This window comes from Catharus ustulatus, chromosome Z (assembly GCF_009819885.2).
Source record: "Catharus ustulatus isolate bCatUst1 chromosome Z, bCatUst1.pri.v2, whole genome shotgun sequence".
NCBI lineage: Eukaryota > Metazoa > Chordata > Aves > Passeriformes > Turdidae > Catharus > Catharus ustulatus.
The window spans coordinates 17,234,040-17,249,157 of record NC_046262.2 but is presented as its reverse complement, the minus strand read 5'-3'; the positions used below and the strand labels follow the sequence as shown (position 1 = coordinate 17,249,157).

Sequence of the window (15,118 nt, the reverse complement as noted above, 5' to 3'; positions counted from 1 at the left end):
GCATCATGTGAAATCCTGATCCTGCTGAAATGAGTGACACAGCACTTATGTCATTGGGTCAGCATTTATCCACAATATGTGTGCCCCAGGGAAAGGAAAAAAACACTTGCAAACAGAGCTGTATGATTATGGAGCAAAGAAAAAAGGATGTATGTACTATGTGCATGAAAATCCTTTTGCCACACTGGGGAAACAAATGGTCCTGTGTTAGGTCCCTTCAATTGCATTGTTCTTGAAGACCTTGACTGATGTATCTTTTCATGGAAACCAAGATATTAACTCATTTTCTTTCCAAACCTGTTCACCAAAGTAGAAGATACCAATTAATATAGCACAGAAATGCCTGAGGACCAGCTGCCAAAAGTCTCCCTTAACAAGGCTTTGCTCCAGTGCACAATATCTCTGAGGCTTTAACTGGGATAAACAAGACGGAAGAAGTCTGAGGACTGAACAAGAGAAAGTAATAAAGGTGGAATAAAGGAATATAGCCTTATATTTAGGGTGCTTTTTGTAAGTAGCATAAGCAAACTTGCACATAGATTAGAGAGAAAGTAGAGTATCATGAGAGAGAAAAACAGTATAATGAGGACTAAGGCTGAGCCAGAGAGATTGTGTGGCAGAGAGAAGTAAGAACAAAACAGCCACTCATCCCAAGGAAAGAAAGTATTTGTAACACTGGAAAAAATCTGAATAACGGTTCCCACTGATGTCCTTACTCCTTTCAGACCTTGCCTGGTTCTTCCCTGAATTTGTGTTACTTAGGAAGTGCAGAAGTCCTCCTCCAGCCTTTCTGGGATCACTTGATTGTTCTGGAAAACTTCGCTGTTCCAAAGATGAGCACTTTTGAAAGGGAGAGATTTCTCCTTAAAAAAAGTGATGAGCGATAAAGATTTGATATGCTTACTTATCTAAGTCAATTACTACAAATTGACTTTTCTTGACTACGGAAATTGTCCTGGCTATATTGCAAAGAATACATGGAAGCATTAGCTCATGAAGACACCTAACCCTAACTTACCCAACTCAACATTTCACACATATGATCACAGATTTACTTAGAACACATGGAACACAAGAAGATAATGGTCTTTTAATAGGTTTGTGATTCATTACAGGAAATAACTACTCAGTCAAGTCAAAACTATATATAAAGCATGGCTAAAACATTTGCAGAAATGTTGTAAGAAATAGCACTATTTAACTGCAACAAAGTTTCAAAAGACGTGTTTTAGTACAGAAAAGTAGAAATCACATTAATACTTAGGATATGGTCCTATTCCCACAAAGGTCTATTGAGTTATCAATTTTTTAATCTCAAAAAACAAAGAGCAAAATCAACTTGGGTTGGAAGCAAAAATATCCTTATCCTAAAAATTTGATTCAAGTATTTATAACTAGGAGTTGAAAACCAAACAGTGAACTTTCAGATTCTGCACAGGTACCAAGAAAATAAAATCTATTCAATGGGAATTTGGCTTACTTATCAGGGACTGGTAGAATCCGTGTATAATCACATTTGGATTGCGTAGAGAAAAGATGATACCATACAAATAGCATACGGTATTTGTAATTTTACTGACTTGTTGTGTTATTGTTTATGTCTCGAAAAAACTGATGAAAATGCTCTTTCAAATTCTAATATATTTTATTTTAGTTCTGCAGAGAGCTACTGAGAGTAGAGGCCTCATGACAATAAAGAAATGAGTGTGTGTTCCTACATCAGATAACTATGTCAAACAGTGAAGGAAGAAATAACCCCATTATTCCAGCATTAAAGCTGTTAACTATATGGACACCTGACCCTCTAAGCAGAACATGCAAAGAACCATCATTTGCATCTTGGGTTTTTATATTGGTAAAGAAACAGAATATTTGATGATCAGTCCTGAAAAGATGTTTTTTTATTCAGATGGACTTTTTTTCTCCCTAGGTGTACATATGACTTACCTAGGGTGATTAAAATTTCTAGAACCAAGAAGTGTCACAAAAGAAATAGCTCCTGACAAAAGTATTGCTAAGACAGGTGTATCTGAAGGCAGAGTTTTGGGCTGCGGGTAACCAGTCATTGAATTCAGAGAAGCAAATTTTCTGAAGAAAAAGTATGTGACTTTCTTGTACTGTTTAGAAATCCCCTGGTATAGATCTTGGAAGTCTTGGGCACTGAAACACCTTTCTTCCTCTAGAAATGTAGATGTCTTGAAATCATTAAAAAAGTTTTCAGCATAACAGAATGACAACATATTTTTTCATCATGTTTCCCCGTTTAAATCAACTGTGTATTTATCACGTATGACAAACCCAGACTTGCCTGGCATGGAAAAAATCGACCCTTGCTGCCATGTAGTAGAACTTTTACACCACTCTGTGACTTTTTTTTGCCTCTTGAACACCTTTTCCAACCATAGAAGAACTGTTTGGCTTGATTCATAACTGAATTGAGAGAAAGTCAGAGAATTCTACAGTGCAGATTATTATGGTGATTGTAAAATCCCTGGGAATACCTGTTCTGGGAAGGGCAGACCCAGGGTAGAGGTTCTGCAGTCAGAGCCAGCCCAGCTGGAGCCCATGGAAGAACAGGACTGTGCCTCTTGGGCTCAGTAAGCAGCACAGACCTGACACAGTCCGGCTCCATTCCAATGGCAAATGTATTTCGACGCGTAAATCATGTGAAGTAGGTTTGGCTAGCAGCTCCCAGGCTGAACATGCCACATATTTGCGTGTGGACATACAGGCAAGTATATTTTGCTGTGCTTCAAAGAAGCTGTGGCTCTCACTCCTGAGGCTCTCTGCAGGTAACCCAGCATATCCAGTCATTTCTATGGTAGCTCCTGCAGTTTGTGCCTACCCTGCAGTTTGTTCTCTGCATAGCACCTGGTCTGCCTGGAGAAAGCATGTAAACCTCACTTGCTTCAGAAAGTAGGAAATATCCCAAAGCATCTATTTTTACCAGAGTGGAGTTGCTATGTTACAGCTGAAACAAAGAATAATTAGCAATTCATTGAAAAGATACAAGAAAAGAAATCATACAAAGGGGAGTCCTTGCTGCTATCTCACTTTCTTGATTCTTATCTCTTACTTCCTATTTCTGGCTTTTCATTTTGGACTTTGCAGCTCAGCTTCCTTTTGGTGTTTCTCTTTGAATTTTTGTTTCTCATATAGCATTGTGCTTACAGTTTTTTGAAAAGGAAGCCTAGGAAAAGGTTGGATTGTTCAGGAATGTGTGGTAACATATTTTTAGTTTAGGGACTGTCTTTTGAAAATGAGCAACAAGGGTCATGCATTAAATATTTTCCTATGTTTAAAGAGATGTTAATGCTTCCTGCTTATCCCCAACTTTATGCATTTAAAAGACTGGATAGTAACAGTGGCCAGACTGCTCAAGTTCAGAAGAGTGAAGGGGAATCTAAAGAGTAAAATGAACAAATTGACCTAGTGAGGAGACTGTGCCCATATACCAATACAGACTGATCATCTACCATAGTGTTTGCCATTTCATGGGGATTTTTAACGAGTGGATCAGACTTTTTAGATGGCATAAATACAACCTCAAGACCAACTCGCAGGCTGCTTTTGCTTGAGAAATAGGTTATTTACAAAAGAGCTGGAAAAATGGTTCTCAGAAGTATTCAGCTGGAAACACAACTCACTGGTATTAGATTGTTGGTTCCCTGTAAAGCATGGAACCTGAGGATTGAAACCTTTTCTGCTTCTAGAAGGAGTGCCAAACATTATATATGGTGATGTAATTATGATGTAAGCTGGCAAAAAGACAATTTATGCTGTAAATTTGGAAAAAAACCTCTGATCTGATTCAGAAAATCTTCCACCTTTGAAATATATTTATACCACAAGTTAAATAATGGTGGCAAATTTTCTGCTGTTGATATCTGAGAAAGCTTTATTAATTCCCACTGCATCAATTTTCATGGAAGAGCTTAGTTCAGGGTTTTACAGGTTTTACTTTTCACTGGAAAGGAAAGCTTAATGGATTCAACAGGTTAAACAGCAGCGAAACATTATAAAGAGAGAGAGTAACATTGGATTTATCTCACTATTTAATCAATGGACAGTGTGTAAGATTGTAGTATCCTTATTTCCTCTATGAGACTCATGCATAATCAGACATTTATCTGTTCATATTGTTTTCTTCCATTACATGTATTTTTTTAATCCATTGTAATAATTTACTTTGGCTTCTTGCTCCAAGCATAGGATACAGTTTCCATCTTATTCCAAGTAATATTGGCTAGTTGCTAGGGGAGTGTGCTGATTCTTTTTATGATTCCTTTTCCTCACCACATCTGTGTGTAATTTTTTTATTTATCATCTCTCTAGGACATTTTTCCTGTGAGAAACCCAAACGTGAAATGTAGCTCTTTCAGATCTCATTTGGTGTATTAGATAAGGAGCATTTCCTATTAATATTTACAGAATAGGATTTTACCAGCTGGTAGTTACTACCAGGTATAAATGTCTATGTGTGGATGGGTCTGCACACTAAACACTATAATCTGTTATCTTCTGTGAGTGAACAAGCAGGTATGAGTTTTAAGTGCAGGTGTGAATTAAGGGAGAGCCTTCCTGCTCCTTTTTGCTGCAGACTTGTGAAGTCTCGTGCACCAAGTGTGCAAAGCTCTTTTTTTGTCTCTTTCACCCTTAGGAGCAGATCTCGTCTGGGTATTGAGAGGGTTGCAGGCCTCAGCCGTGCTCCTTGATTCTCTGATTGAACTTAGCATCTCTCTCCCAATGAGGGACTGCCTAGTGGGATTTACACTGGCTCCTCAGCCCCACAGTTTACAGCCTGACCTATTAATATAAACCAATGTCAATTTTAGTTGATGCTGTGCCAGCAGACATGGGCAGTGGTTTACATTATTCTACTGACCTGAGAACTACAGAAGAAATTGTTGGGGTTTTTTTTTAAAACAGATTTTTGCAATATTTTAGTTGGGATGGGGTCAGTGGTAGGACATCAATTTCTAATTGAGCTCCTCATTACAACTTTAAACTTGTGTCCCTCCTCTGGTTTTAGCTGCAATTTTTCATCTTGGAAGTACTCTTTCACTTCTTAGCGTATAGTTGCTTTGTATTTTGAAGGTGAAGCTGTCTAGTACTAATTGAGCTAATTGCTCTCAGCTCATGCTTACCAATAATACTTCCTTGGTTTATATAAGACCTCAATCTAACCCTTTTATTTTTTTTACCTTTTTTTTTACATTGACTTTTGATAAATGTTAAATATACTAGGCACCCCCCTCCTCTGTCCTCCCCTTACCCAAATGCAACATATACTATGCTGGTTTACCCCATCTTTACAAGACAGAAGAGATAAACGTTTTGGTTTTGGGTTTATCAATTCACATTTGCATCAATGAAGAAAAAGCTTTCCTGCTCTCCTGTATTTCTAGTCTAGTCCTTTGTTTTATTTGGCAGCCTACTGGCAGTGTCCTTAGCCCACTTGAGACACAGGATTCCCAAGTGACACACTGGCCATACACAGTTCAGTTTGCTTTGGTTCCCACTAATTTCACTGGCAACAACTTTTGGTATTCAGAGGTTTATTTATGGCTAGCTTTATTCCTTTTTCCCTTTCCTGTAGATTTTTTTTAGTCCAGAAATTTTCATCTCTCCAGTGGCTCATCAGTTTCACTGGACTGCACTTGTTTGCTGTTTCTTGTCAAACCTCTGGCAGGATAAATAAAGTCTAAGAGGGGAGACAGGGGAAACAGATTTGTTATCTGTTTATTTACATTGATTTCATTGAAGAGTAACATCAGAGCATCCCACAGAGTTAGTCAGAATAGAAGTGGTGTAAAAGGAGAAGAATCAGCCCCCTGGATTTTGTTAACGCTGTGCAGACAGTGTTGATGATGGATGGGGATTTCCCCTTTGGTAGTGAAGCTGGGGCAACACATTGCTCATTCTCCTGAACTTCCTGTGGAAGATCCCACAAAACGATAGGTTTTGTCTGACCAGTTTTTAGTTCTAGCAGTAATCTTTGAGTGAAATGTTTAATTCACCTTCACTGAAATACCGATTTAAAAATACTGTTTAAATGCAGGCAGAAAAATCTACTGAAAAATCTGAACTTGGCTATTAAATGACATGATCTCATTTAATTCCCCAAAATAACCGTCCACATTCCCTAAAAGAGTATGGCAAAGATTTATTCTATTAAAGATCGTTCTTTCAGCAGTAAGATGATTCAGTGTGATTTTCTTCTGGCCATACAAGCTGTGATAGCAAGGTCTCCTGTTAGCAGTGTGCCCAGCGTCAGAGCAATCCCTGTCCTACAGGAAGGTATGCAACCTCCTCGGGGTTGATTGTTTTTTTACCTTTTTTTTTTTTTTACTCTTGGCAGACGTCCTTGAGCATTTGAAACGGATGTGAGAGAGTTTTTAGTCCTCATGCAAAACAACCAACTAAACATAACAGATTACATCAGCTCAGGCTTTTCAATTCCTGGATGGCAGCAGAGTGCTAATCCAACCTTCATCCTGGATTTCATAAACTGAAACAAGGGAGGCTGGCAGGAGCAGCGCTGCCGGATTGAGGAAGCTGACGACGGTGAAACATGTGGGCAACACACTTTATAAAGCTCATAAACTTGTAGGCTGATGTGTGCAGCTACCACTTTGGATTCTGTACTGCTACTTCCCTCGGCAAGAGGCACCAGCAGGCTGAGCACTGAGACCTGCTCTCTGGGATGGAGCATTTACCCCTGCAAGATATGAAAGGCTTCTTGTTGCTCACACTCCTCCTGATGCCCGTGCACGCTGGAGCTGCCTGGAGTGCGAAATACGCAGTAGATTGCCCCGATCCTTGTGACAGTAACGCATGCAAAAGTACTGCGCGCTGCAAGCGCACAGTGCTGGATGACTGTGGCTGCTGCAGAGTGTGTGCAGCTGCTCTGGGGGAGACTTGCTATCGTACTGTCTCGGGTATGGATGGTGTCAAGTGTGGTCCTGGGCTGAAGTGCCAGTTTTACACTGAGGAGGATGACTTTGGTGATGAATTTGGTATCTGCAAAGGTAATGATATTCACTTTGTATGCACCCACTGTGGCAATTTGACAGCAACATACGTGCAGAGTTTGCCTCTTGCTTGAAAGGTCTAAAATGGAATTTTTCCAGCTCATCCCTTAACCAAGAAAAAAGGGAAAAAATACCAACTGTCATTAGAAGGCATTACATGTAGTGGGGCAGGTTTATTAATGTGAGGATATTGGTAACACCTGGAGACATGTGTGAGGAAATACAGATGGGGTATGCTTGGAGATGAGATTTTTTACTGGGGCTTGAGAGACCCAGGGACCAGTCCTGTTTTTTCTGTTGAATTGGTGGGTGACTTTCTATATATTATAAAGGCTTTAAACCTGCAAGTCCTGCCTTGCCTCAGGATCCCTGTGGCAGCTGCACACTCCTGGGGGTGATGCTCCCTCTGCACTGCCGGCTGCCTGCCCAGGGACCAGGTGGTCACCCTGGGGTCTGGGGGACAGAGAAGGCACTGCCTGAGTGCTTGCAGACTTTGTCCTGTTTAATTTAGTCCTACCTTTGAGGTGCTCAGTCATCCTAGGGATGTGGTGAGGGGAGGCAAACAGAAACCCTCCTACCTGAAATGTTGCAATAACAGAACAGAAGCTGACTGTGACATGAGCAGGCAGGCACTACTTTCAGTTTATTCCAGGTATGTTGCATGCTGATTTCCTTAGTCAAAGGCTATAATGACATTTTTCATTTAGGAGTTATTCTTATTCCATTTAATCAGGGAAATCTTTAAAAGATGACAAGGTTTTATATTATATAAGAAGTAGGGTGAATTTAAAAAAAAATAAACTATTTTTAAAATAGAGTTTGCAAAGCATGAATGCAGTGGGTTTTGCTGTGTTTGTGCACCACTTCAGTAAGTAGATATAGATAAGTCTTAGAATAACTTCCTTAAAAGCGGGAATATCTTGGCAGTTACGTATCAGGAGTATTAATAGACTCAGTTAAAGTATGACTTAGGACCTGATGCTGCAAAAATCACTTAGGCTGATTCACATACAGCACACACTTACTTATCTTATATAGAATAAACTCATGTGAACGGTTGAGTGTGAAACCCGAAACAGTTTTGGGTTGCAAAAGGGTAGAACTTATACAAAAAGACAATATCTTTGGTGCACTCACCAGGAAAATATTTTACTGAGATAATTCACTGATCTTTAGTTTATTAAAAATTACCACAGTGCAAGATATTACCTATAATTTCATTAAAAATTCTTTTGAATTAGTGTGTACTTTCACTTTCCTCACAGGAGTTTCTTTGCAATAGCATCCTTTGAATGGGAAAAAAAGAAATATTATGGGACTTGAGATCTGAATGCCCATAGCTGAATCTTGGATGTTCTATAGAAAATGTGAAGTAAAACGTTTGCGTTTTTCTCCCAATCAGTCAGTGGAAAAAACCTCATTAATTTCAATAAAGCCATATTTTGACTTAGAATTGTAAATTGGTGCTTAGGTGCAATTTTGAATTCTTTTTCTTTCTTCATCTCAGCTCGGAGCACTGAGCCAGATATTGTTATTTTATATACCCATTAGCAGCTATGATACCAGGTCACTCACTCATTTTAATAACTTCCATGTTTGTAATAACTGACAGATGCAGGATGGCTAAATTCTCTCTGGTTTCCTGTTACCAATTTACTTTGAAGTTCAGGAAAATGATCTGAACTCTCTGTTCTTCAATTTCTTATTTCTAAAATGGGAAGTATATATTCCAGAACAATTTTGGGATACTTTTATAAATAGTTTTATAGATACTTTTATAGATAGAAGTGTACATCATACTATGATCAATAGAAATGTCATTGCGGCCAGAAGCAAAATACTTTTTTGGTGCCTTTGTTTCCATTATACCACTGGGAGCTATCTGCAATTTATCTAGCAGCAGGATCCTGATGAACAAAAACTTTCTAAAAGAAAAAATTGCTTAGATCTCAGTTGCATGAAATCTGAAAGTGACACACCTGTGTGGATTATTCCACACAGAGCCAAGTGGTTTGAGCTCAGACTTGTTCCTGTGGTGTTGTGCACAGCTTTGTATCCCATCTCTCCAGTCTGAGCGCCTTCAGCAGGCAGATTGATGTTCCATGTAGTGTGTGCCCTTTGCCTCTCTCACAGGGATGGTGTGCACACAAGACCAGTTTTACTTGGGTGGGTTTTTGTTTTTGTTTTATGTGGACAAGCAGCAGATCAAAGAGTGTCCTTGGAGAGTGTGTTGATCTAGATATGCTAACATATCTTCTGGGAATGCTTTTTTCATTTATAATAGCATATCCATTTGATACACAGAGAATTGTAAAATGTTTGCTACACTGTAGTGCATTTGCTTGATTTTCATATTGCCTAGGCTGTATGGCAAAGCTAAAATTTGCATTCATTCAAGAGGAGACTGGACAAACTGAAAAGGATCATTTTATTGTGGGGTGTTTTATGTACAGAAACTATGTCTGCATGAGGAGGTCCAATAGCTGAAAAAGAGAGACAAAATGAGGAGAGAGGTATCATTTGTGCTTACTATGGTCCCCTTTTTTAAGTATGTTGTGGAAGCCTGGGTTAGATGGTTCTTTGGTCCAGCCCTGAATAGTCATTCATCTGCCCTTAGGATGTGAATCAGAAACTCTCCAGACTTTGCCACCTAAGGTGACCATGTACCTTGGGTTGGCAAGGACAGTCTGAACATAAAGGCCTTTCTCCTGGGATGTTTCAAACCTCTCCTGGGAGTGATCACCTGTTTGTTGGTTTACAAAGGATGTGTTAGACATGGATTTTCCCAGTCTCCATCTCCTTAGAAATAGTTTTGGGAAGGTATCCTGTTCAACAGCAAGGAAGAGGAAGACAAGGTCTGTAGCCCCTAATTTAAGTCCTCTGGGAAGTTTTATGACACATCATGTGATATGTGTCAGCTATGGGACAGGGCAAAACTCCTGTACCTGACTTAATTTTCTTCAGAACACATTTGTTTCCATCCCAGCAGCTACTTTGTAGGGCTCCTCCACAAGCTGGCTCAGGGATGTGAGCTTTGAATTGGGGCATTATGTGACCAGATCATAACCAGGGATAACCAGGGATATAGCATAACCAGGGAGTTGCCCTAGTGCCAGAGATCCCTTCAGGGGCATACTCACTCTTTAGGCTGGAGATGCAAGTGGGCTGTCTGCCACGGGAAGGCAGAACTTTGCTGTCTGAGAAGATGTTGGGTGGGAGGCTATCCCCAGGACTCAGTAGCATCTCCAGGTGGAGGGCGGGTTTGCTGGATAGCTCCTCAGTGTCAGGCTGCATCCTCTATTGCAGCTTTAAATCCCCACAGTCATGAAAGTCGGATAATATCACAGAGAACCACATAGTGAATTCAGGGAATTTCTGGAGTCGTCTTCCTTTCTAAACGCAATGCTAGTCCTTAAACTAAAGCTTCTATAACTGTATACTTACATATTCATATTGCCTTTAACTAAGGCAATTTAATGAAAGAATGGATTTAAAACTAAGAGCGTTTCAGAGAAGGATTACCAGTAGCATATTGTAAATACGTTTCAGGAAATGAAATTATGTATGCAAAGTGTGTCAAGGTTTGTTAATACTGGAAAATACTTGTAAAAAACAGTCAACAGGCTGAAATCTTGTAGCTAAGGTCTAGCTGACCTCCACTCAAAGGTTTTCTACTTTCAAGCATACCAACTATTAAGACAGTAGCTGACTTGGATCACTGAGAATTGCTTTACTGTATTTTTTTTTTCCAGAGTGTCCCTATGGTAGCTATGGAATGGAATGCAGGAAAACCTGCAACTGTCCCTCTGGCATCTGTGACAGAGTAACAGGGAAGTGTTTGAAATTCCCGTTTTTTCAACTGTCTGCTTCAAAGCCTCCAAATCGACGAAAAATATCTTCACACACAGGTAAGTCCCTGTGGGACAGTTGATTCTAGCAGAAATCACCTTGCACATGATCTACTGCCACTCTGTGTGTGACTGGTGGGTACTTTGGTGGAGCTGTGCAAATCTTTAACAACACAAGGTAGGTTTATTTTTCTTATTGGCAGCTTCCTTAACATGTGGCAAGGAATTAGGTGAGCTGCAACACAGAGTAGAAACACTTTGAAATACTTTGCATATGTTGCATGTGCCAGCAGTACACCACCTGTGCAGTGGGAGGCTGCGCTAGTCAGTCAGTTCAGGATTTCACTACATTGCATCTACTGCTGTTACCTTATACATGGTAAAAACATTTTTTCCCCATGAGGATAGAGCTATATATGTTTTCAGTTGTCAGTGAATAGTTTTATTAAATGTTTTATTGTAGTCATTTGTCACAGTATCTCTGAAATAAATTATTTGCTTTACACTTATGTCTGAAGCTTGTAATAAATCTGTCTAGAATGAAAATAAAAATTAAAAAGAAAAAAAAAGAGTGTGAAATGCAACGATCACAGAAGTTTTTAGAGGTGTGATTAAAAATTTTCCACCTTTTTTCACAGCTGATGATACTAAGGTATGTTTGACTGAATGATGTTTACTCTAAATATAAACATAAGCCAAAATAAATACAAATGTGTAGAAGTCAAAAAAGGAAAAAAACCCCAAACAAACAGAGATTTAATCGTAGGGCTACTGTGATCTTTTATAGGGTTTCATCTAAAGGTCTTTGGTTTTAATTTTTCCTCCAACTGCAGTTTGTGTGCAATTTAATATTTTCCTCTGTTATATTAAGCTGTATGGAGTTTTCTGTCTTAACACAAGATTTATCTTTCTCCCTTTCTTTGCTTAGAGAAAGTTAGATTGAAGCAAACTTCTGCAGCATATGCTTATATCACATTTAAAATAATCTCAAAAAAATCTCTTACACGATCAGTCAGCCTGGTACTTTTGTATTTTTCTGCATGATTGTGCTGTTTTGCCTTTTCTTGTTCTATTTATTACTGAGGGTGCCAAAATAATGAGGGTTCTTGCATTTTTCTATATCTAACCTATATTCCAAACCTTCCCAGACAGCCTATTTGCATCAGTTCCCCTGCTCCTTTTCTCTTCCCCACTTGCCTTTGGTCCCAAACTTTCTGCCTCAACGTTTAACTGCTTGACTTATCCAGCCAGGATGAGATATTCACTGAATGGAAACAAATGGTAATTTTTACGCTTGCAAAAGTTTCCCGATGACTTGTGTCCTCAGAGGTCTGTCACTGTTAGAAGACCAGGGACACTACGAATGGTACTCCATGGGGTAGTCATGCAGGGTTTAACTTAAAAATGATCTTCAGAATAGCTATAGCTTCTAAGTGATCTTCAGTGAATTAAAAGAGCTGTAAATGTTTCTGTGTTTTAAACAGGCAAGTTTCTGACCTGTATGTTTTATAAAGACCACTACATATACCCTAGCAAACTTAAGAGGTGTCAGAGCCTGGTCCTGTACGTTGCAATTTGACTCCTTTTGAGGTCAAACAGTAGGGCTGTGGACAGCACAGCCTTGTCCCAGGGCAGCTAGCTGTCCCAAACCACCTCAGCCACAGCTCAGGAATTAGCCTCAGCCAGAGACTGTTTCCAGTTGACAAACTGAATATCTTTTACCTATTTTTGGAGAGTAAGAGAGCTTAGTGGCAACCACCAGGCTATTCCATGCCAGCTGGCCTCAGTCAGAGGAGAGCTGCAGGGGAGTTTAATTTACTGCTGTAGTTACTGAGGATGTGTTGCTTGGTCCCATGTCACACTGGAGTGAGTGTTACAGTCAGAACTGGAAACTGAAGTTGAATCAGCCTTATGCTTAAATCATTAGAAAATGGCTTATGCCTTCATTTGGTAGAAATTTTGCAACTAAGTAAATGGAGATAATTTACTGAGTTTTCTGCAAACATGTCAGTTAAGGATTTTCCAAAGTATTCCTAAAACAGGGATATTACTGCATGACCATATTTTAAAGCTCTCACATTCATGAAATCCACCTTTATTTTTGTGTTTTTTCTTTTTTTCAGACAATGACATGGCATCAGGGGATGGAAATTCTGTCAAAGAGGAATTCGTTAAAGAGAAAGTTATTCGCTCTCCAGTAATGAAATGGCTAAATCCTCGCTGATATTTACTTACACTTGTAAGACTTTCAAGTGAATGCATTACTCACAGATTAATGATTATGCAACAACACACTTTAAGAACAAAGTAGATCTATAACATATGAATATGTAATCTCTGAAGCTGAAATGTGACCTGTTTTTAATGAGAAAAATGTTTACTTAAAAATAAGCTGTACAGTGTATATGACTTTTGATATTTGTTTTGATAAGTATTTGAACAGAGAAATGTATTGTGGACTTTTGAATGTGTAGTTATACTGAACATGATCATTTAAATAGTGCCAGAAGCGGACTCTTGCCTGCCTGAGGCTGGAAAAAGCTCTCACTGAATGAAGAGGATGGTTTGGGTGAGTGATACTGTTGATGTGGAACCATCATGAAACACACATAAACAACACCTCATGTGGAAGGAACACCCCTGTTCAATAACAATAATAACAACAAAAGCATGACAGTGTAATTTAAATAAACTGATATTAGTTCTTAACAATTTTCTAGTTTTTGGAAACTTGGTGACAATTCCTCAGAGATAAATAAGCCTTTCTTCAGAGAGAAAACACCCAGCACTTCAGTTTATACATTGTGAATAAGTTAGGCAAGACACCGCAGACATATATTGTATTTAGTTGAATTTCTAAAGTTAAATTTTGTACAGAAAATCAGCAGATTGGTAAATTCTACCAATTTGTAGAAGGGGATCTCAAACAAAAGAAGCTGCTTATCATTATTTAAATATATATGTTTCTATAAACCAGCTAGTTGGTGTAATTAAGGCAATATATGCATTTCTTTAGAAAAAGTGGTGAGAAGCCAGCAAAGAGACCTTCATACTTTCCATCTTCACTGCTGGCTATGGCCCAGATGTGACTCACAGGGTGTTTATTTGATCCAAGGAAGACTTGGACCCTCAGCAAATGACAGTGCAGATGCAGACTACAGTATTTTGGTACCCAGTCCTTTGTTTCTCAATTGCATGAGCAAGTGGTCCCATTTCAGACAGAAAAAAACATACATATGTTAGAGTGTTGCAGGAATGGGCAGTCCTTCATTCAGCCTAAGCTGGATGATATATGTGTAAGTCAAAAATCACCACTCAGAAGGGCTTGCTAATATATCTGAAAACAACCAGGCCCACAGATAATGAAAATTGATGTTGTTGTGTCAGACTGAACCTGGATGATATAAGTTTAGGGACAGCTTTGTAACACAGAGCACTCTCATTGGAAGTGTGGCTTGATTTTAACATTTCATTTGAAATCAGCCTGAGCTTTGACAATGACTGCAGTGAAAGAAGAAACACACAGTACAGCAACCAGAGTTAGTTCGGGATCTGAAAGCATACTTTTAAAACTATGTGCAACAGAAACTCTAATGTCCTTAAGGAGATCCAAAGCCAACATCTGTGAAAGCAGGTCACCTGAGAAAGCAGGCATGAATCATGCTGATCTGCAACAAGAGGTTGATGACAGAAGCAGACACCCAAATGTCAGGATGAACGACAGATTCTCTTGCCATGATAATTGGAGACATACAAACATAAATTTCAAACTATCATAGTACCACATTATAACCTGTATTGAATGTTAGGGTCTGAGAGGGAATAATGTTATCTTGGGCTGTTGATTCTAATCTACTGATATCAAAAGTAATTTTTTCTTGATTTCAGTGAGAGCAGGATCAAACCGATCTTTCAGCAGACTGATGAGAAATATTTAAAGAATGTAGTAAATACTGCATACATTATTAATATTTTGCAACAGTGTCATAAATGACAAGGTCTTGAATGTAAATCCAGTAAGTCAGTTGGTTTTAAAAATGTAATATTATTATTGTTCAATTAAAAAACAACTGAAAGCATCACTGTCTATTGTGTCTATTAATGACAGAGTAAGCCTGCTGACAATGGTACAGCCATGGTGCCTGCAGATAAGGTACACTTTTGCTCTCAAATCCACAGAAACAGTTTCACAACATCTGTATCTATTTCAGCAGCTTGCTGGGACTGTTCATGATT

General features: G+C 38.9%; 1 protein-coding gene across 1 annotated transcript in view; it reads left to right on the top strand.

Moving 5' to 3' along the window:
• ESM1 (endothelial cell specific molecule 1) overlaps positions 1–14,888 on the top strand; it is a 75,627-nt gene extending 60,739 nt beyond the window's left edge. The window contains exons 10-12 of the mRNA XM_033085976.1: positions 6,362–7,031; positions 10,787–10,942; positions 13,006–14,888. Of these exons, the coding sequence (XP_032941867.1) occupies positions 6,707–7,031; positions 10,787–10,942; positions 13,006–13,106 (582 nt within the window). The 5' untranslated portion in view covers positions 6,362–6,706 and the 3' untranslated portion in view covers positions 13,107–14,888. The remainder of the gene's footprint in view (positions 1–6,361; positions 7,032–10,786; positions 10,943–13,005) is intronic.
• Positions 14,889–15,118: the final 230 nt, after the last annotated feature.